The sequence below is a fragment of the Hyaena hyaena genome, unplaced genomic scaffold (assembly GCF_003009895.1).
Source record: "Hyaena hyaena isolate Hyena2069 unplaced genomic scaffold, ASM300989v1 scaffold_660, whole genome shotgun sequence".
Taxonomy (NCBI): domain Eukaryota; kingdom Metazoa; phylum Chordata; class Mammalia; order Carnivora; family Hyaenidae; genus Hyaena; species Hyaena hyaena.
The window spans coordinates 303666-327082 of NW_024081292.1; the positions used below are offsets into that span (position 1 = coordinate 303666).

Sequence of the window (23417 nt, forward strand, 5' to 3'; positions counted from 1 at the left end):
TTTTAGCAGGGAAGTGACTGCTCTTTTACAACAGTATGTTCTTACAAATCTTAATTTATCAAGTCTGTTTCCTAAAGCTGGTTATTTTTGTTTGTTTGTTATATTTGTTTTGTTTTTAGTAACTTTCCTAGACTTAATTTGAGAACCTATGACTCTTTTGTGACTCTTACCTGTGCCGCTGATATCTTTACTCAGTTTTATGTCTTATAAGTTAGCCTTTCTTTTTAGGGGTCCTATGCCACTGAAATTTTAGGTCTCTTTATAAAGTGTTTGAACCCTGCTGTCTTATTAAATCCATTCTGTTCTCAGCACACTTGACTCTTTGTTCACCTTGGTCTAGTTTACTGATTGAATTGTGTCAAGCCACTCCAGAAAACTCTCAAGAGTGCTCATTTTAGGTGATTCAACAGCCATAGTCTGGTAGGAAACCTGACTTTTATAATTCTTGCCCTGGCACTACATAGCCCTTCATTATCTGAATGACTTTAGGAAATTCATTACATCGCTGGTGTCACTTTGCATTTCCATAAAATGGGGATAATAACAATTACACTTTGAAAAACAGGTAAGGGTTTACAGATTTGATGATGATCCTATTTGGGGCACTTGGATATGCTGCTACCTCAGTAAGTTTTCATGATCAGGAAATCTCTGGGAGCTCATTTAGGGAACATTCTTTGTGTAGATATTAGAAGAGAGCTGGCTTTCGTAAGCCAGTCTAAAGTGGCAACCAGCCTCTGCTATTATGAAGACAGTTCATAATCTGTCAGTACTAATAGACAAAGAAATAAAAGTGTGTTAGGCAGTCATGAGTTTCTTAAGGTACTTCAACCCAGAGCCAAGAAAAGGGAGTGGCCACATCTATAAGGGTGCTAACTCCTGCTAGGATACTGAAACATCACTGGAAATCTAGTGAGATGTACATAGTTGTGTTTCATATGATTCTTGTGGAGATAATACCATGCAGAGGTGGAAAGAATATTTTGATAAACTGATTGCAGTATGAGATGAAGCCTCTCAAAAAGCATGCTTTTGTCAGAACCTTTATTTGCTGTTCTGACTTCTAAAGTGTCTGGGGGAAGTTAAAGTCATGGCATTAGTTATGCTGATTTGAATATACAAATTGGAGCTAAAGCAAGTTGTTCAAGATGGGGAGGGTTTCTGCTATTACCCTCAGTCTTTCCTTTCCATCCTTTCCTCCTTGGTACTTGGTTTTCTCTTCTCAATGAATATGGAACAGCAGTTTTAAAATGGTGTTATAAAGGTAGCTAAATTATCAATAGGGTATTTGAGGGGCCCTTTTTTCCCTTCATTACATATTTATGCCTGCTTTCTCTCTGCCAGTTACTCTGATAGACACTGGAGAAACAAGTTTTGGCATCAGTTTCAAATCTTTTCTTTCTTTCTTTCTTTCTTTCTTTCTTTCTTTCTTTCTTTCTTTCTTTCTTTCTTTCTCTTTCTTTCTTTCTTTCTTTCTTTCTTTCTTTCTTTCTTTCTTTCTTTCTTTCAATCAATCATTCCTTCCTTCCTTCCTTCCTTCCTTCCTTCCTTCCTTCCTTCCTTCCTTTTCTTTCTTTTCTGTTAATGAAGCTTTGATGCTTCAACCATTAAAGACCAGGTGCTTAAGAGGCTATAGGCCTTTTTTTTTTTTTTAATCAGAATTGATTTTCTCTTCTCTTTCATCTTTATCTGATTGCTAATTTTGAGATGTCTCCATTCATCTTGCCTCTCTGGAGTTCCTATCTGACCTCTTTCTCTGCGACTGGCTGGCCAGTGTCATTGGTGAGATATTCTAGCTAACAGTGACTTAGCAATCACTGGTTGAAACATGCCAGTTTTACAGACAGGAAAACTAGCATTCTCAAATCAGCCCAAGTTACATCACTAGTCAGTGGCAGAGCATGCCTAGAACTCTGTTGTCTCTAGGCCTGCTCTTTACAACGCAAAACCACACCACAACTCAACTGTAACACAACTCCCTTTATAAGCAGGAATGATCTCTCTATATATTTGTGTCTGCCTGTCTATTATTTATTTACCCATCAATCCATCTATCTATCCATCCACCCACCCATCCATCCATTCCTTCATTTCTCCATCTCTATCCTACTTCTTTTTCTTCAGACTTCATACTCAGAAAAATATATATAAATTAATTTTCAAGATATATATTCAAAACACAATTTGGTTTCTATAACCAATATGAAGTGTGAAGTATTTCTTTTTGTTTTCTGTAAATGTTATTTGGGATAGCATGGGCTCATCTCAGAGAAAGAAGCTAGCTATATAGAGATAAGCTTTGACAAAGTTTTAGCAAAAGATTTTATGATAGAAGGAAAGTGTCATAGCTTTGGCTTTAAGAATGTAATTAATTATTTTTGTTTCTATTCCAGAACTGTATGCTACTTGGAGGACGGAAGAACACAGATGTTCCCCTAGAAGGATATTTAGTAACACCGATACAAAGAATTTGCAAGTACCCTCTCCTTTTGAAGGTATTTTATGTGTTTATTTCACTGTAGAATTTTCCTTGTATCTGCATATTTTGTTGATGGTATTTAAAAGGTTTTTCTTTTAAACAATCTGGCTTTTTTTTTTTTTTTTGAGAGAGAGAGCACATGAGTGAGAGGAGAAGGGCAGAGGGAGGGAGGGAGAGAGAGAGAGAGAGAGAGAGAGAGAATCTCAAACAGGCTCCTGTTTGAACATGGGGCTCAGTCTCACAGCTGAGATCATGGCCTGAGCCAAAATCAAGAGATGGACATTCAACTGACTGAGCCACACAGGCACTCCTAAATAATCTGACTTTCTAAAGAAAGGGGAGATCATAGTTATTGGGGAAAATGGCTATTTTGTCACATAAATAAGGACTAAGAAACAGATCTTTTGGGAAAAGAGACTTTATAGACTACTTTATAGACTTTGCTCCTTGTAGAAAATGTATTTGTTTAAGTTTTATTTAGAGTTAATGCATTAGTTTCAAGATAGTCCATTAAGTACCTTATGACCAGTGTATATAGCTCCTTATGTACAGGGTTCTTTAACTTAAGTAAATCTCCTGTGGGCATATGTTTTGAATTCCCTAACAATGGTGACTTCTTGATGATAATGAAGTTAGAGTCAAAGTTACATAAATTCAGAGCTCTTTAAATCAGTTTTACTGGGAATGGTGTTGATCACATGGGACAATAAATGATAGGAATGACAGTGATAAGCAAACACTGCCTCTGGAAGACAGGATATGCCCCATTAATGGTTGTAGTTCCATTGCCTCATTATAATGACTCAAAGTTTTATTGTGAAAAACATATTATAATATCCTAGTTATGCTTGTACTGCAAAGGTATGTGAATAGATTTAATAGCCATTCTGGAAATGATGCTTTTGGAACTAAAACATCAAGAACTACAACTATAACATCAGGATGCAGTCTGGGATGATGGTTGAGCACATGAGTTCTGAGTTCAAGCCTAAGTATTCTGCTTACTAGCTGTGTGACTGAACACATAATCTAGCCTTTTAAAACCTTGGGTTTTTATTGCTGAAATAGAAAGAATGATGATGGAATTATAGTATATATTTACAAGAATGTATATATGGATATGTGTATCCATGTGTGTACATATATATGCATATCAAAAGGATTATATAATATGACTATTAAAGTATTTATGCAAATCATTTAGCACAATATTACACATGTTAGCTATTACTACTCATATATCTTTGTTTCTGATTTATTTTAATATTAATTACTACTTACCATCTAAATTTTAAAAATACTCCAAAATGCTATGCATATATTAACTGGTGTTCTTATTGATTTACTTTTTGATAAATAAATGTATGGAATTCAAACTAAAAATACATTTTTTAAGTTTATTTATTTATTTTGAGAGAGAGAGAATGTGCGAGCAGAGGAGGGGCAGGAAGAGAGAGAGAGAGAGAGAGAGAGAGAGAGAGAGAGAATCCCAAGTAGGCTCCATGTCATGAGCATAGAGCCTAACATGGGGCTCAGTCTCACAAACTGTGAGATCATGATCTGAAATGAAATCAAGAGTTGGATACTTGCTGATTGAGCCCCCTGGGTGTACCTAAGAATACATTTTTTTAAAACTACAATTTTTGTTAGTTGCATAAATTGGGTTTTTGTGTAAAATTTCTTTGAAAACAATTTCTCCTTATAAAAAAAAGTAAATTGAAGTTGCTCAGTGAAGCCCTAGAGAGAAGGTAGCACGGAGATCTCCGGTTCTGCAGAGCTTTGGTGTGGTCCTCAGAAGGTGGGGAGGATTGGTGCGAAGGTGACTTACCTTTCTGAGAGTCCTTTCAGATGCCTGATGTGGTGACAGATCACTTCAGCTAGTCCTGGACCTGATTTGGAATCTCAGACATTTGTCTGTTTTAAGAATCAGAAGGGATAGGGATACTAAGAGAAATACATCATGTCAAATAGTTGCTCTAAATCACTTCTGGTTAGGGATGGCTGCTGGTTAGGACTGGTTGATCTGACTTCTCAAAAGATGGAATCATGGACACATCCTCACTTAGGAAGATGAAGATCAACTCATAGTACCTTCAAGGAGTAAAAATATGTCATGTTTCCCCTTCTTTGGATGATTGTCTTCACAAAGAAACATGAAGAAACTATTTACTTGTGCAGTAGAAATGTTGGTGTTGATAGTTTTCTTTGTTTTACCATTATGCTGACAATCTCTTTGATTTTGGAGGATTTTATTTACTCAGAGAAAGATGTTAGGAGATTAGGCTGTGTGTTAAAGAAAAGATACATTGGTCTTATATGTGGAACTTGAAATTATTAGTTTGGCCAATCAGCACAGGGCTCATGGAAAGTAACTGACAGAAGATTATTACTAGTCATTTATCTTGCTGTTTCACTTATCTAAATTCATGCCTCAGCTCCACAGATTCCCACTGGGCACAGTTGCATGGAGTCCCAAATCATAGCCTGCAGACTGACTTGACCACTTCACATGATTTACAAATACTTAATGCACTTTAGACTTTCTAGAGAAGCTAGCATTATCTCTTTCATAGATCTGTGTTCCAGCATAACTTTTTAAATCTTGTCTTAGGAGTCATGTAATGTGTATTCTTTTGGTGCTAGCTCTGCAGAACAGAGTGTGAACATATTGAATGCAGAGTCAAAGTTTATGGCAGAATTTGCAACAATAACAGACCCCAGGAGAATATAACAACTGCATACTTTCCCACTATATGTTAAGAATTAAGAGAATTCTTTTAAAAGACTTGCCTCAGGACTTCTGTAATTGTGTTAGTTACATGATGATGGCAACTGTAGTAAAGAAACAAATGACTAATTAAAAAGCAATGTGGTCACAACTGTCTAGACAGTGGGTGAAGATGTTTAATTTTGTGCTTCTAAACAACAAACAAGACCTTTTAATATATTTAAAAGATTAAAGATTCCTCTTGTTCTGATATCCTGAATGGGGGAGAAAAACATAAAATGCCCCCCAAAAAACTCCCAAAAAACAAAAAGAAAGCTATTGGGAGGCATATGGCAATCATTCATTACAGAGAATGAATCCAAGTTATTGGTGAAAACAGCATAAATTGCTCCTGTAATGATGGAGCATTATATAATTTATAAATCATTTATTTTGCTAGAGTGTAAGACATTATTTAAAGTTTTGCATTACATATAGCATGTTTTTATAGTTTCTCAAAAATTTATTAGAATATAAAGCATTTAAATTTTGTTTGAAATTATAGGACAAATATATTTAAAAAGTTACTATTCTGTTAAAGACTTGAGGAAAATATATAAAGTTATATTTCTGGTTGGAGCAGAAGTCAAACTTATAAAAACATTTCATGCTACAGGTGAGATATCTGACAGTTTGAAAGCAAAAATCTAATTTATTTTTAAAGACAATAATTTTAAGGTAAATATTAAAATAACTGCAAAATGACTATTAGGGGTAATGCACATTCATTGATTCAACCTTTTATTTTTTATCTTAATCCTAGTGGAGGTTGTGATGTCACTTCTTTGGCTCTCACGATCTCTGCAGTTTTCATTTCCTGGTCAGTCTGAACCTGCTGTACCAGAAAGCGGAAGATCAAAGGGTGATTTGTTTTTTGTGTATAAACAGGAGTTGCTGAAGCGGACTCCAAGGAAACACAGTGACTACGCAGCAGTAATGGAAGCCCTCCAAGCCATGAAAGCCGTCTGTTCCAACATAAACGAGGCCAAGAGGCAGATGGAGAAGTTAGAAGTTTTAGAGGAATGGCAGTCTCACATTGAAGGCTGGGAGGTACATTCACTCTACTCAACAATGGAGCTTAAAATAGTTTGTTATGTCTTAATGATGTGAATAGAATTGTTGACATTGGATTGAGCCATAAATGGTCATTTCCACAGATAATGCCAGAGGGCTGTAACCATTTCTGAGAAGTGCTGTCATTATTATTTTTAAATATCCATAAAGCGGCAGTTAATTGACTTAACTTCAACCTGAAAGCTTTGTGATAGAACCATCCAATACTGTGTGGGTTATAAGCTTTGGTATTTCAGTATTTGTGCATCTTGTTTATCCTTTTCCTGCCTTCCTTTGGTCAACAAGTATAGAACTTGAATTCTGGAGAAAGTAAAGAAGGGGGTTCTGCTCCATTCATATTCTGCGATGCTGTTATTTCAGATTCCAAATTAGGTGTTTGATGATGAATTTCAGTGTAAGCCCGCTTAATCTCTCTAAATTTGAATTTTTTTAATGTTTTTTTAAAATTTATTTCTAGGAGAGAGAGAGACAGTGTGAGCAGGGGAGGGTCAGAGAGAGAGGGAGACACAGAATCTGAAGCAGGCTCCAGGCTCTAAGCTGGCAGTCAGCACAGAGCCGGACGCGGGGCTCGAACCCACGAACCGAGAGATCATGACCTAAGCGAAAGTCGGACACTTAACCGACTAAGCCACCCAGGCGCCCCTTAATCTCTCTAAATTTGAATTTCCTCATTGCTAAAGTGAAAGAACTGGCTGCGATCTGATTTTTAAGGTCCACTGAAGATGAAAATTTTTATGGATTTATGATTCATTAGGGAAAGATTTTTTTAGATGATAAAAAAGCAAAAGAGTGACATTCAGAATCTGTAATATATTTTCATCTATAGTAACTTTGAATCCCCATGATTTCACAGAGTTAGAGCCTATATTATTTTAGTGCTGTATAAAGAATAAACTAAAATTTTGTCTTTAAATTGCCTTGAGATGAGCATTAGCTTCCAACTAGGATAATTTATTATTATAAAGTAAGCAATTAATATAATTTTAAAGGTATAAAGAAGATTTAAAATGTTTCCATTCAAATACTGTATCACACAAATTCGAATAGATTGCTTTTTATTTTAAGCCTTTATAATTGACTGGTTTGTTTCGGATCTTCAATATGTTGGTTTACATTTGGATCTAAAATTATGTCCATTCAGATTTGCAAAGAAACCTCAAACAATGAACTCCGGGGAATTCCCTTATTTATCCACTCTTCACCATGAAACTTTTCAAATGCTAACTGAGATTTAAGCTTTCTCCTCATCTATATTCTTTCATTTCAAGTGTCCAGGGTGACCTCCCGTGTCAGCATGAATGCTACTTATTTCAGTCAATTAAGATGGTTGTGTGTTTTACAGTTGATTCATGATGATAATTCCTTTCCTGGGGAACAGTTGTCCTGCTGGGATGAGAAAAATGGCCTGGAGTTTACTTTTGTCATTCTGTTGTCACTCGAGCATTGGAAGAAAAACCGAACTTGCTTTGAATTGGAGGGTTCCTCATTGCTATCTGCCAGGCCTTTTACCAAAACAAAACCTCACAGATTCTTCTCAGTACTCCAGGGAAATGGAATCTGTCATAATTTTGTTCTCTCCTCATGTATATCCTAAAAATTGAGTCTACTGCAGAAATAAGAGACAAAAGCATTGATATTTCTTGCACTGAGTGCAAGTTACTCAGAGGAAGGATGTGTGTGGACCACACTATGTCATAAACAAGCCCATATCAGTGGGTGCCTCAGTGTCACCAGCCTTGCCATATTTACAACAAACAGTTGGAGTGCAAGAAGAAAATGGGGCATCGGAACAGAGAAAATAGGCTACAGGAAATCAGAAATGACTGCAGTTCCAGCACACACAGAGGAGATAATATGAATGTTGGATCCCCAAAAGGGCGGCCACATAAATTCTACTGGAGAAGGATTTGAAAATTATTGCATAAGACAGAGCCATAAGTGCTTTGGGGAGTTTTGAGCGGCATTGAGGGAATGCAGGTTGGAGGAAGGCACAGCCAACTGGTTGGCAACTTGTGATCAGAACCTGATTTCCCATCTCAGTCCACCACCTTGGAGAGAAGGGGGAAGCTGTTATAATACCCAGGTCTGGTTCCTTCCGGGAAGTTTAGGAGAAACTGTGGGTGGGATTCCAAAGGTATACAGGGCAGAGGGACCCAGTCATGCAGGATGAATGCAGGTTCTTGGAGGGAAGGGGAATGGTTAAAGAGCTTTCTCTGAATTGCAAACAAGGTTTAGTGCTCAGCTTGCAGACAGCTTTGTGTATGTTTACAGTGGCTCTAGTGGGGTTAGGACAGGGCCAAGGGCAGATGTCAGGTGGCATATCAACTAGTGAACAGAGAGATCCTTAAAGAGCTTTTGAGGTGAGGAGCCTTGAGCTAAAGTTGAGAAACTGCCCCCTGTCCAGCTCTTTCCCCGAGCTCCCACAGACCTTGTAGTACCACCTCAGAGATGACACTCTTGCTCCAGTAACTAAAATTTCTTGAATGGGATCTGAGTCTGATACACCATGAGTTTGCACTATTTCCACTTCAGGTGGATTATTTATTTCAAATAAGTCACTTAATTATCCAGGGTTTTATTTTCCCACTAATCAAATGAAGGCTCTTTATAGTAAAATCTGTCAGGTATCTTGTATCTAGTATTTTGTGTTATAAATTATCACTACATTCCTTCATGTTTAATTTAGGCACATAAGTGATTGAAATGTATGACTCCCAGATCAGAGGACATAGTAAAAAGCCCTGGCTGTTGAGCAGACTGGACTCCAACCCTTGGTCTGGGGATGATGCATCAAACCTCTCTCACGTACAGTGTGGGTTATTGCAAGAGTCAAATGAAATAAGTGGAAGTGCTTTGAATACTATAAAATGTTATGCAGATAAGTAGTATTTTAAAACTCGGGTTCAGTGGTAGGGTTTTACCCTTGAGAAATTCCCATTTGTCTAATATATGCACCTGTCTACTGAAGGTGTTACGTCACTCCAGTTAAGGTTAGATAGTTGCAAGCAACAGAAACTAAAAGAAAAATTAATTTAAAGGATATGGGGTAATTCACATGATCAATAGAAAAGTTATACTCTCAAGGGTGTCTAGGCAGCCAGAGCTGTTAGGCAGGACCATCAGTGCCTTAGCTAAAATGGATAAGCTCTAATAATTTTTTCCACCCTTATATTATGTCACTCAAGATTCAAGGTCAAGATCTAAGTTTCCTCTAACCCTGCCTGTCTAAATTTGCGTATGGGAGGACAGAGGTCCTTGATTGCCAGACATATACTTTCCTTTTGAGGAAATGGTGATCTTCCATTGTATGCAATCTTGGTGAGTCTTTGACAGTTTGCTATCCCCATTACACAGATTTTCAAAATGAGGGCTATATAACTTACCCAAGTTCTTATGACTAATGGATGGCAAAGTTTAGTATGAAAATAGACAGACTGATTCTAAAGCCTATATCCTGTCACCATGTAATATTATAGCCATCAGATAAAAATGTAGCTAATTTGTGGGGCACCTGGGTGGCTCTGTTGCTTAAGCATCTGACTCTTGATTGCAGCTCAGGTCATGATCTCACAGTTCATGGGACTGAGCCCCATGTTGGGTTCTGTGCTAACAGTGTGGAGCCTGATTGGGATTCTCTCTCTCCCTCTCACTGTGCCCCTCCCTGGCTTGTGCTCTCTCTCTCTCTAACTCTCTCTCAAAATAAGTAAATAAACATTAAACATAATTCTTTAAAAAATTAACTAATTATTTAGATTAAGTTGCTTGCCTTTTAAAAGTAAATGGATTATATGGAGCGCCTGGGTGGCTCAGTCAGCTGAGCATCCAACTTCAGCTCAGGTCATGATCTGGTTTTGTGAGTTTGAACCTCACATCAGGTTTGTTGCTGTTACTGCAGAGTCCAATTTGGATTCTCTGTCAACCTTTCTCTTTGCCCTTTCCTCTCTCTCTCTCTCAAAAATAAACATTAAAAAGTTTTTAAGTAAATTGATTATAGAAGTTAAGTTTTTGTCAGCATTTACATAGTGACTGCCACCACAGAAAATCTGTAGGTTAATTGCTTATATTTAATTGCCTTTTATTAGAATAATTTATTATATCTCAGTTTTATGTCTTATCCAACATTCAAAACATTCCATAATAGATTCTACTGAAGGTAACTGTAGAGTAATGGTTGAGAAGGAAGTTTATTAGCTCTTTAACAAGAAACACTGATTCATTTCATAGAACAGGACCATTGTCAGTATTGGTGAACTTTTTGATTGATTGATAGTGTTGCAGTGGTCACTATAATCTTTGGAGTCCTAATGGACTTTGTCAACAAGGGATTGTCAATCAGCATTATGTCATTTGGTAATTCAGCTTTACATCCTTGGTAGGCCTGTTTGGGGTAGATCTCTCAAATCTTAAAAAATATATATATTAAAAGATAAGAGGGAAAATTATTAATACATGAAGGTGTTGGAAAAAAATAAGATAAAAATAATTATTGTGTTTTAGGAAGTAAAAAGAAACAGAATAGAAATTTGACACCTCTTGATTACCTTTTTACATGGAAAAATACAATGGTATAAGACCATTTTAAAATCACCTCTTAACTGCCTCAGGACTCTGCTGCTTTACATTTGACTAAGTTTGTGTCTGACAGTGTATTGACTTCAAGTCATGTTCTCTTATTTCATGAGTGTAAGCGTAACAGAGCTTGTGATGAGACCTGTTTCTTTCATTTTTTTCTGTGAGGTGATTTAGTAGATACAAATTTGTCTACTGCCTTGAGGAAGATTTGATTATTAAGGATAAGTGGTTCAGGAAAAAGACCATTGAAAATAAATCTACTTTCCTAGAAAGGAGAGCAGAATTTCCTAAGTGGGAGTTGGGGGGTGGGGGAGACGTCTGATAGGAACTTCATTTTGTTTAAATGAAAATTTATGTTATTAGTTTGTTTTATTTAATATATATAACATAATTTAGGTAATAACTTTAGTTAATAAACTATATCAAAAAGAGTGAATCAAATGCTGACTCTCTTTTGCGGGGTAGGGGCATACATCTTATGACATTATATAATAACATTATGTGATAGTCTTCATGTAATGTTTAACTTTTCTAGTATTTTTAAAAGAGTTTTTGAGAGAATATTCAAATGCTTCATTAATTTTCTCAAGACATTCCTTTGATATTGAAACCATTTTCTTCTGAAACAGTCATTCTTGTTACTTTTCTTCCACTGTGAATGGGTCCAACTCTGCTAGATCCTCATCTGTCAGTGCTTTGCATATGATTGGGGAAGTTTCAAGCCCTCCTGTCATCTTTCATCTTTGCTAAGTTTATGCCCTTCTCTCTGCAGTCTGTGTTTTTCTGATATTGACATTCAACACTTAGTTGAATGTTGAATTGAATTCAACATTTAGATGAGTGAGGTAGACTGGTGTTAAGCAGGGAGAGCCGATGATTGGGTCAGATAATTATGAATAGTTTCATTCTATAATGATTTTACCACCTCATCGCTGCAGAGAATCAGTAATGCACCTTATATATTAAGAGAACTTGTTAACATAAAAAGATTTATGCTTTCAAACAGTCCAGATATGGTTTAGTGATGATATTTTTATTAGTTTTTTTTCAGAGGATAGGATTTGTTTTATTATTGCAGTGTTTCATATATCATGATTTTAATGTTTGAAGAAACACTAGCAATAAGAAAAGGAGACACAAAATAAATGTACATGCTTCTGTCTCTTGTCATTTTCTGAAACCATACTTTGGCACCTAACAAGTGCCCACCTATGAAAATTCATCATATTTCTACATTAAATTCTTTAATGGTGCTTTGACGTTTAACAGTTTTTCAAGTATGCTGGCTATATAATTGACAACTGATTATATACCTCAAATTATAGAATAAAAATTATTCAACTTCATAACATGTTAGAATTGTTATTCTAAATATTCTGAATTGTTATTATTTTCTTGCTGGTTCTTGTGCCATGACACACACATAGTGAGAAGGGGAGTCATTGGTGAGGAATGTGGCCAACATGGACCACCTCCGGGTCCTGCTCTTAATGACTGAGGTCATTGTTTATTCATTTCAGTCTGATGTCTTCACCATATTAGAAAGTGATATTTAAATAGCGTACTTCATAAAATTGACACTGAAGAATGATTGAAACCTAAAATCACAGCATGGAATGAACTGTATAATTAATTATAAACATTCACAATCATAAACACACAGTTATCCCTGGTATTCATCACTGTTAACTCATACCAACTCGCATTTTATTAATGAGCAATTATTGCAGTGGTCACACTACATTTAATTCTGTGTTTACATGTTTTTTCCACTAGTGTATGAACTTCTTGGGAACAGGGGTCCTGTCTCAAGCCCTGAGTTTCCAGCATCTATGGCAGTGTCTGATCCGTAGTGGGTTGGGTAGTAATTAAATGTAGATATAATTATATTGTAGTTATGTAATCATTTTCAGTGGCTTCTCACAATTTTTAAATATTTTTGGCTCTTTTCAGTAGTGGTAGTGATTCTGACCTGATTCTGTTATTTCTTTCATTTTTCTACTACTTTGATGGTCTCTTATCCTCTCCAGCATCCAGTTTTGGCTTATGGTTCTCAAATATGTACCATGGGGGGCTTTTTACTTCCTCATATTAGAGTTGTGCACTGTAGAGTTGTTTGAAATTCAGTCTTTGTGAAGGAATTCCCATAGTGCAGTTTCTGTTTATTTTGTCTAAGGACATATACGGGCTTCCCTCACTGTGTTTCACCTTTGCACTGCCAGAGCCATGGTGAAGGACAAGGGATGAAGTAAGTTTCCACAGGTTGGAGTAGAAAGAATGAGAAGGACGAGATGAGTATACTCCCACTCCTAGTCACAGTTATTCATTTATGGTTACTTCTCACCTTGAACCCTTCCTTTCCTGATCTAATAAAAACAGTCAGAGTTAGAAACATCCATGTAACTTCCTTGCTGGGGATTTGCTGTATTTATTTCTATAGATATAATTCATCACAAGCATGATTTTACATGATAAATGTAGCTTCCTAAAGGGAAATGCATGTTAAAAAAGATAAGTCATCTAGATGATAAAAGTACATTGTTTTGGTTTTTTTTTTTAGGGATTGCTAAGACAGCCGAACTCTGAATCGTTTGGGTAAACACATCATTTAAAAGTATCTGCATTAAGGGGCGCCTGGGTGGCTTAGTCGGTTAAGCGTCCGACTTTCGCTTAGGTCATGATCTCGCGGTTTGTGGGTTCGAGCCCCGCGTCGGACTCTGTGCTGACAGCCAGCTCAGTGCCTGGAGCCTGTTTCAGAGTCTGTCACTCCCTCTCTCTCTGACCCTCCCCTGCTCACGCTGTCTCTCTCTCTGTCTCTCCTAGAAATAAATAAAACATTAAAAATTAAAAAAAGTATCTGCATTAAATATGTACATATACATATTATATTACGTGTAATGGCTTTAGGGTAGTTCAAATTAATGATTTATGCAAACCTCCTTACTTTTAAAAATAATTCTTTTATACCTTACCTCTCAAATGTTGGTTTATGACTCTATAATACAGCATGGTACTGTTAAAGTCCCTTATTTTCATGGGCAGTAGTTTTTCACAGTCACATGAAATTAAGTCTTTGTAACAGTATTTCTATAGTTTAGACTTTTTCAGTTTTTCCCCACAATAAAATAATGTGCTGCTTTCAAACATCTACAAGATCACCTATGAAACAGTGTACAAAGCTGATTTACACTTTCTCACCCTCCCTCCCCATTCCTTCCTCTTTTCATCCCTTCTTCCTTTCCTCCCATCCACTCTTCCTCCTCTTCCCTTTCTCCCTCTTCCTCTCCCTCTCTCTCTTTCTTTCTGAAATTTTAGGAACAGAGAAGCCAACTTGCTACAGATTTATACCAGAAGAAAAGTGCTTAACACATTTCCTGGCATGTTGTAGAAATGTTGAAAACCTGACTTTAGTATTCATCTAGAGAAAAGCATTTATCGTACATGGTTGTTCAATGACTAAATATGGGTTGGTAAAAAATAGATATCTAGATTTAAAACTTAGCATCAATAATGCTGGATAAAAGATAAAATACCAACAGGTTATGTAACATTATGTAGACTTATAATGAATATTTGCCAGTGGTGAAATATATCCCAGATTTAACTGTGACCTGGGCAGAGACCTGTGCTTACTATTATCTCCATGGCAGCAGGATACTGTTCACTTGAGCACCTGGACTAGGTACTCAGAGCCTCCAAAGAGGTTTTGCTCAGAGTGTTTACAGAATACCACATGCATCAGCATTTGTTGGAATAGTTTGGGACCTACCCCTGATTCACCCCATTTTAATCTCTGAAGGTAGTACCAGGGAACCTGAAGATTTTAAGAAGCCCATCAAGTGTGTGTCCCAAACTCTAAAATTTGAGGCCATTGCCCTGAGGCTTTGCTCTCTTCTGACAATATGCTTGGCTTGTTTTATTGCTTCCACAGTTTTTATTTTCTAGTTCACTTGTCTGAAATTGTCATTTTGGTAGGCTCTAGTGCTCTTGACTCTTACCTAGCAATCTGATGGTCATGGCCGTACTTTATTTCAATTTCTCCTGTGAATTTTGTAGCTTAACTTCTTTATCCCTAACCCAGAAACTTTCCTGGAGTTTATAGGTAAATGAAAAAAAATTACACATAATTTCAAAAATAATAAATTTCATTTACTTTAAATGTGAAGTCATGAGATTTTTTTTTATTACAAAGAAAGGTAGATTTATCATGTATGTGAGGGGGAAAATGCCAAGCATCATTTATTATTTTATTATTATTTTTAAATGTTTATTTGTTTCTGAGAGAGAGAGAGTGCAAGCAGGGGAGGAGCAGAGAGAGATGGAGACACAGAAACCATCAAAACCCTAGAGGAGAAAGCAGGAAATAACCTCCTTGACCTCAACCTCAGCAATTTCTTACTTGACACATGCCCAAAGGCAAGGGAGTCAAGAGCAAAAATGAACTATTGGGACCTCATCAAGATAAAAAGCTTCTGCAAGGCAAAGGAGACAATCCATAGAACTAATAGACAACCAAGGGAATGGGAAAAGATAGTTGCAAATGACATATCAGATAAAGGGCTAGCATCCAAAATCTATAAGGAACTCATCAAACTCCACACCCAAGAAACAAATAATCCAGTGAAGAAATGGGCAAAAGACAAGAACAGACACTTCTCCAGAGAGGAGATCCAGATAGCCAACAGACACATGAAACAATGCTCAGCATCCCTCCTCAACAGGGAAATAAAAATCAAAACCACACTGAGATACCACCTCATGCCAGTCAGAATGGCTAAAATGAGCCAATCAGAGAACTCTAGATGCTGGCGAGGATGTGGAGAAACGGGCACCCTCCTGCACTGTTGGTGGGAATGTAAACTGGTACAGCCCTTCTGGAAAACAGTGTGGAGATTCCTCAAAAAATTAACAGTAGAACTCCCCTATGACCTAGCAATAGCACTGCTAGGAATGTACCCAAGGGATACATGAGTGCTGATGCATAGAGGCACATGTACCCCAATGTTCATAGCAGCACTCACGACAATAGCCAAGTCATGGAAAGAGCCTAAGTGTCCATCAACTGATGAATGGATCAAGAAGATGTGGTTTATCAATACCATGGAATACTACATGGCAATGAGAAAGAATGAAATCTGGCCATGTGTAGCAACGTGGATGGAACTTGAGAGTGTTATGCTGAGAGAAATAAGTCAGGTAGAGAAAGACAGATAGATACCATATATTTTCACTTATAGGTGGATCAGGAAAAACTTAACAGAGGACTATGGGGGAGAAGAGGGGAAAAATAATTGGGGAGAAAGAGAGAGGCAAACCATGAGAGACTCTTGAATACTGAGAACAAACTGAGAGTTAATGGGGGTGGGGAAGGGGTAAGGGGAGTGATGGACATGGAGGAGGGTATTTATTGGGATGAGCACTGGGTATTATATGGAAACTTGACAATAAACTATGAAAGGAATAAAAAAAAAAGAATCCGAAGCGGACTCCAGGCTCTGAGCTGTCAGCACAGAGCTTGACATGGGGCTCGAACCCACGAACTGTGAGATCATGACCTGAGCCGGAGTCAGATGCTTAGCTGACTGAGCCACCCAGGTACCCCAAAATCATTTAAAAAGGAGACATTTAGGGGCGCCTGGGTGGCTTAGTCGGTTAAGCGTCCGACTTTCGCTTAGGTCATGATCTCGCGGTTCGTGGGTTCGGGCCCCGCGTCGGGCTCTGTGCTGACTGCCAGCTCAGAGCCTGGAGCCTGTTTCAGTCTGTGACTCCCTCTCTCTCTGACCCTCCCCTGCTCAAGCTGTCTCTCTCTCTCTCCTAGAAATAAATAAAAACATTAAAAAAAATAAAATAAAATAAAAAGGAGACATTTATTAAGTGTCTAATTATAGGTGGGATGGATTTGAAGTGAGAAACATGACTATACAGGAGACTGTATATGCACTTGACCAAGTTTTCTTCAATATTTATAACACCATACATATCTGTAGTTAAAAAATTCTTAATATTTTCTGGCTTTCATAGTCATAGAAATAATGCACAAATTCAATCATGGTAAATCAAGAGCACCATGGTTATTTATTTTTCTAAGAGATACAGATGGTATAAAGAGAAATGGCATATAAGCCATTCTTTTAGAACGGGTTTTTTATTTTATTTATTTATTTAATTTATTTTAGTGTTTATTTTTGAGAGACACAGAGACAGAAACAGAATGTGAATAGAGAAGGGGCAGAGAGAGAGGGAGACACAGAATCCAAAGCAGGCTGCAGGTTCTGAGCTGTCAGTACAGAGCCTGACGTGGGGCTCAAACTCACACTGTGAGATCATGACCTGAGCCAAAGTAAGATGCCTAACTGCCTGAGCACCCAGTGCCCCTAGAATGAGTTTTTTACACAAATGTGTACATTTGACATAGATTCCTTTAAGTACATAAACAGTTCTCTAGGATTTAAGTAATTATTCGCTTAAGAGATTTCATGTGATGATAGTAGATAACTGTGATAGAAGATGGTAAAGGTAGATATACTATAGTAATTCTTTTTTTAATGTTTATTTATTTATTTTTGAGAGAAAGAGAGAAAACACAGTGGAAGAGGGGCAGAGAGAGAGAGAGGGAGAAGGAGAGAGAGAGGGAGACATAGAATCTGAAGCAGGTGTCAGGCTCTGAGCTGTCAGGAAATAGCCTGACATGGGGCTGAATCCCACAAACTGTGAGATCATGACCTGAGCCTAAGTTGGATGCTTACCTGACAGAGCCACCCAAGTTCCCCTCTACTGATTCTTAAGGCATGCTGTTAAATATTAAAGACATCTTGTCTTAGTAGGATTTAGTAAAATATAGTATGAGTAATGTTATATTGTGTGATGGACTTGGGAACATAACAAGATGGTTGGGTTTGATGTCATTACCCCATAAAATGTTATTAGTAGATAATAAAACAGATACTTGGGGTTGTTTATGAAAAGTGTAAACCTCAAAGAAGTCAAATCTTATTCTAATTTTTTATCAGGAGTAGGAGGTGATGGGAACTTATGGTAATGACTGAAACATAATGTATTTGTATATTAACAAGAGGTTTGAGAGTTTGCTATGATACCTATCTGGATTAAATGATTTAAAAGTCAAACTATTTAAGTAGAGGATAGAGGAAAATGATCTAGGTGCCTTGTACTTTAGGGACACTTGGAATTAGTTGTAAGATGGGATTGCCAACAATGTGCTAATATGATCTTATGGTATCTATATGATTTGTTTGCCAGCTCACATCTGAATAGTTGTTTACTTGGAGGTGTTACATATTAAGAGAGACCCTGACAAACTGGAGAGGTCCGGAGAAGTACCTCAAGGATCTTGCGGGTTTCTGAAACTAAGCCATAGGATGATAGTCAAAAGCAATGCAGTAATACAGTTTGGAAGGTAGAAGGGACACATTGGCTATATTCAGATATTGGTGGGCCAGGTCTATCATGATGAAGAGGGTGTCCCTCTATTCCCAGGAAGCAAAGTAGAGTCAGTGAGTAGAAAAGGGGGTAGATTTGGGCTCTACAACAAGAAAAAATGTTTATTTTTATTTTTATTTTTTTTTCTGAGAGAGACAGCATGAGCAGGGGAGGGTCAGAGAGAGAGGGAGACACAAAATCTGAAACAGACTCCAGGCTCTCAGCTAGCTGTCAAAACAGAGCCTGACGCAGGGCTCGAACCCATAAGCTGTGAGATCATGACCTGAGCTGAAGTTGGACACTTAACCGACTTAGCCCCCCAGGCGCCCCAGAAAAAATATTTCTAATAATTAGAGTGGCTAAATAAAGAAATAGCCTATCTTATGAGAGAAGAACTTTATGTTATAAGAAATGTTCAAGAATAAGCTGGGCAGCCGTTTTTGTCAGGGCAAGGTCCGTGTTCTCTGAGGCAACAATATGGGGCCACTCTCAATAACTTGAGAATAAGAGAAGTAACATTGTCATCAAAAAGTTAAACCATAAAATTCAACATAGAGCAAACCAGAGCAGAGATCAGAAATAAGTGAAGTCTCCTTGCAGAAGAACATCACCTTTAAAGCTAGTGATGATAATTATACTAGCCTTTACTGAGTCCTTTTATGTGCTAGGCACTGTGCAGGGAGTTTTACATATATTGTCTATTAATACTCTGTATGAATTAAGTACTATAATCCTTTTCAACAGTGGTTTGAAGGAATGGACATGGCTACAGAATCAAAGGAGTCATTCAAAAGTGTGACTTGTTAGTACTGGAAGCAGAGAAAAGAGAGCAAGAGAGAGCAACACAAAGAAAGACAAATAGACTTTGGATGGTCTTGTCCAGGTGGTAGATAGATTGTGCTAGCTCATTGCTTACAAAGTGCTCTAATTCTAGGTACCAAGATTTCCCTCCCAACTTTCCCCCTTTCCCTCCCTCCTTCCCTCTCCCCTCCCTCCCTCCCTTCTTTTCTTCCTCCCTCCCTTCCTTCCTTCCTCCCTCCCTTCCTTCTCCTATTCTCTTGGTACATAAAGAGGAACTCCAGTCCCATCTATAGGTGCTGTTGAAACCCCTCCTTCATCCTATTCTAACAGTCCAGGCATGCCTCTGACTTGTCTAATGCTACCATCTGAGAGAGCTTCTTGCTATAAAAGTAGCTTTTTATTAGAAATCAAAGGTACAGCTGCTGACAAGGAGTGACCGGCTTCTCCAAAAACTAACCTGTGAGAATGTTCGGCTCATGAGCTACTATGGCCCTGCTATTCATTTCGCTCTGTTGTTCACAGGACTAGAGACAGTTTTTCTCAACTGGGGAGTGTGACTTCATTGGAAAATCTTTGTGGCATTTACAAGACAAAAGATGTAAAGAAGAATTTGATGGGGGAGGGCAATTCAAATAACATGCAGGCAGTTCACAGGACAAAAACGGAAAGGTCAGGGGTTTCCTCAGTGGTAAAACTAGCAGTGGTGGTCAGAAATCATGTCCTTTCCTCTGTTATTGTCTGGTTGTGAGTTTTTTCCTTGTGTAAGGATTCTTTCTGATTATGATACAACTTTCCAAACAGGTAAGTTTACAAAGGAAGATCACATTGGCCATACTAATGGGAACATTCAGTGTGTACATCAGTTATTTTCATCATCAAGAATAATATATCCACTTTCTATTTTACTTTACACATTCGTTTCCATGAATTCTTCAGAATTTGGACAATATTTCCTATGACACTGTAAGAGGATGGACTAAGTGGCCCATAGCCATTATACTTAGCTCAAAATTACACTAAACTCTTCTTATATATATTAATAAAGATGATAATCAGAAACAAGTAAGGAAATAAAAGGTTAAGATTTCGGTCAAATAGGAATGCATCCACCAATACCTACCTGTATTAATTTTGGGAGCTTATTTGGAAGATTAGTTAATATGCAAATTAGGATAACATCTGCAGTTACCCTTTCATAAGATGTTACCTTCCTTGCGTGGCTTTCTTTCACTACTGTAAGAAATAGTCTAAGGGGAAGCATTTTGTATCTTTTGTAAAATTGCTATCAAGAAAGCCACTTTTGTAGCATTGTATAGGTTCCTGTGCAAGAATCAAAGTGATGTTTCCTTGTTTACATTTTTAATACTATCCTGTCTTAATTTATTTTCTGAGGTAGGGATGGTATTCAGTATAAATAAGAAATCATTGTCACTGGAATTGGTATTTATATTCAGATTTGATGACAGTTTTACTTAATTATCACGTGGGAAGGATATGAAGTTGTGTACATTTTTGATCTTTAGTTATATATCCACCCTTATGATGGAAAGAAAGAAGAAAGGGATCTTTCTAAAATTTAAAATGTGTGTGTAACTGATGGTCACCAGAGAGGAGTGGAGAGAGAGAGAGGTGGGGCACAATGAGCCCTGAGGAAGGTATGGAATTGCTGAACCACTATATTATACACCTGAAACCAATAAAACACTGTATGTTAACTATCCAGGAATTAAAGTAAAAGGCTTAATAAACAACCCCCCCCAATTTAAGTTAAATATAAAAGGAAAAAACAAAATGTGTTTTTAATACAGATACTCAACAGAATCACATTCTCTTAACTTCCCATTTGGGAAGTTTCTTATTGATAGGAGTTGTCATATTTAAATATTTACAATCAATCAGAAAAACTGTATCACTGATTATTTTGTAAATAAGAAATTTAAAATTAATGTTCTGAGTTTTAAATACCAAAAATAAAAATTAAAGCATTAATTTTAAAAAGAATCAGAAATTGATCTTCGGGTTTAAAGAGACCAGACATACTTAAAACAGAAGTAATCATTTTAAAGAGTACATTCACAGATATCTAAAGAAAACTTTTTTTTTCCCTTTTTGTCCAGCTCAGTGCGTTGTAGACTACAACATTTATAATGGCTCAAAATAGATGTTTATGCTCAGCTTACACAACAAGCCAATGCATGTGTTCTGCTTTAGTGGGCAGCTTTGTTCTTTTGATGATTCAGGCTCTTTCCATCTTGTGGCTCCGCTCAATAGTTAGCACTTGTATTTAGACTCAGTTTTGTCACTAATCATATGACCTTAGTGTGCACTCAGTGAAGGCTTACTTAATGAATGAGTGTCTCTATGCTAACTTTCATAGGGTAAAAGACTATGGAAGGTTGCTCTGTTTAAATAAGTTTCTTCCCTTTATTTATTTATAATTTTTTTGATGTTTCTTTATTATTGAGACAGAGAGAAACAGAGCATGAAGGGGGAGGGGCAGAGAGAGAGGGCGGCACAGAATCTGAAACAGGCTCCAGGCTCTGAACTGCCAGCACAGAGCCCGATGAGGGGCTCGAACCCACAAATTGTGAGATCATGACCTGAGCCGAAGTCGGATGCTTCAGGCACCCCCAGTTTTTTTCCTTTAATTTCTTCTTTTTTCTTCCTATCCATCCTACGAGTAGAGATATAAATTGGGACCTGCTAAAAATTTAAAGAATTTCATATACTTTGTGATATGTCCATGGAGCTCTTTTCCTATCCCAGGAAAGAGAGGAGGAGGGAAGGAGTAGTAGGGACATGAATGCTTTTGGGGTTTAAATTTTTTTATTGTTTATTTATTTTTGAGAGAGAGAGAGAGGTGTGAGCAGGGGAGGCCAGAGAGAGAGGAAGACACAAAATCTGAAGCAGGCTGCAGGCTCTGAGCTGTTTGCTTAGAGCCTGATGTGGGGCTCGAACTCACGAACCATAAGATCATGACCTGAGCCAAAGTTGGACGCTTAACCGACTGAGCCACCCAGGCGCCCCAGAACATGAATGTTACCAATCAATTTGAAATCATCTCCTTTCAAAAGAACACAGGTGACATATATTGTCCATGTTTATGTATGCACCCATGTGTAAGATAGCTAAAAGGAGACACACAATCTCTTAAAGGTGGTTGTAACTCTTGAAACTGACGAGGAGGAGTCTGGAAGGAAAGGAGACATATATCCATTGTATAAATATTTATAATGTTTGAACTGTTATCCTGTCGATATATTGTATCTTAAAATAATAAAAACAAACAGGCTTTTAGGGGGAAAAATTACACACAAAGTTTCTATTAAGTAATCAAAAATTCTCTGCATTTTTTCTGACCTAGGGATCCAACATTACCGATACCTGCACTGAAATGCTAATGTGTGGAGTCTTATTGAAAATCTCTTCTGGAAATATTCAAGAACGAGTGTTTTTTCTTTTTGATAATCTTTTGGTGTATTGCAAAAGAAAACACAGGTAAGGGGATAAACAGGTACTACTTCAGAAATAAATAATTTGTCTCACAGCCTCAACCTTTCTCTCTATGCTCCTGGGAACTCAGGATCTTCTTAGTAAATTCCACATACTCTTAGCCTATTCTCTGATTGTTCACTTCATCTTATAAAACCTGACTGAAATGTGACTAGCATTCAATGACAGTACCTCCCTGGGAAACTTCTGGAGGAAAGAATTATTTTTTCCTAAACCATTGCCTCAGACCCTGTAGGAAAGGTAGATGTGCTATTCTGTTTCCCAGGGCTTGCTTCCCAACCATTTCCTCCTCTTCCTTCAGGAGTCCCAGCACATGTGAAACTCATGCCATTACTCTTTCCTATTCATTAGCTTTCCCTGTTTATTCTCTTTTATAGAACACTTACTATCTCCCTGCCATACACAGATTCAGTGATTGCTTTAGCTCTCATATGACATACCTCCTCCCCCATACCGATTTTGCTATGTTCGAAAATCATATGGACAATCTATCCAATATTCTGGACCTGAGACCCAACAGTCTCTTCACCTGCAATGATTTTCTCCTTCATTACACCTGCAGCCCCTGTCCTATGGGCATCCCTTTACTTTGTCATCACTACCAGCTGTAAAAATTGAAACCTCAATTTTACGCATCTCACTCTGCTTCACTAAGCTCATGTCAAAATCACCATTGCCCTCTGTCACTTTGTTGCTTTATAAGGTTTTACATGTTTTCTCAGCAAAGGAAGTAGATGAGCACTTTCTCCTTCTTAGAACACTTTCTTCTCT

At 37.4% G+C, this 23417-nt stretch overlaps 1 protein-coding gene across 1 annotated transcript in view; it reads left to right on the forward strand.

Moving 5' to 3' along the window:
• PREX2 (phosphatidylinositol-3,4,5-trisphosphate dependent Rac exchange factor 2) overlaps positions 1-23417 on the forward strand; it is a 299267-nt gene that overhangs the window by 79312 nt on the left and 196538 nt on the right. The window contains exons 5-7 of the mRNA XM_039216921.1: positions 2394-2495; positions 6135-6296; positions 22498-22631. Of these exons, the coding sequence (XP_039072852.1) occupies positions 2394-2495; positions 6135-6296; positions 22498-22631 (398 nt within the window). The remainder of the gene's footprint in view (positions 1-2393; positions 2496-6134; positions 6297-22497; positions 22632-23417) is intronic.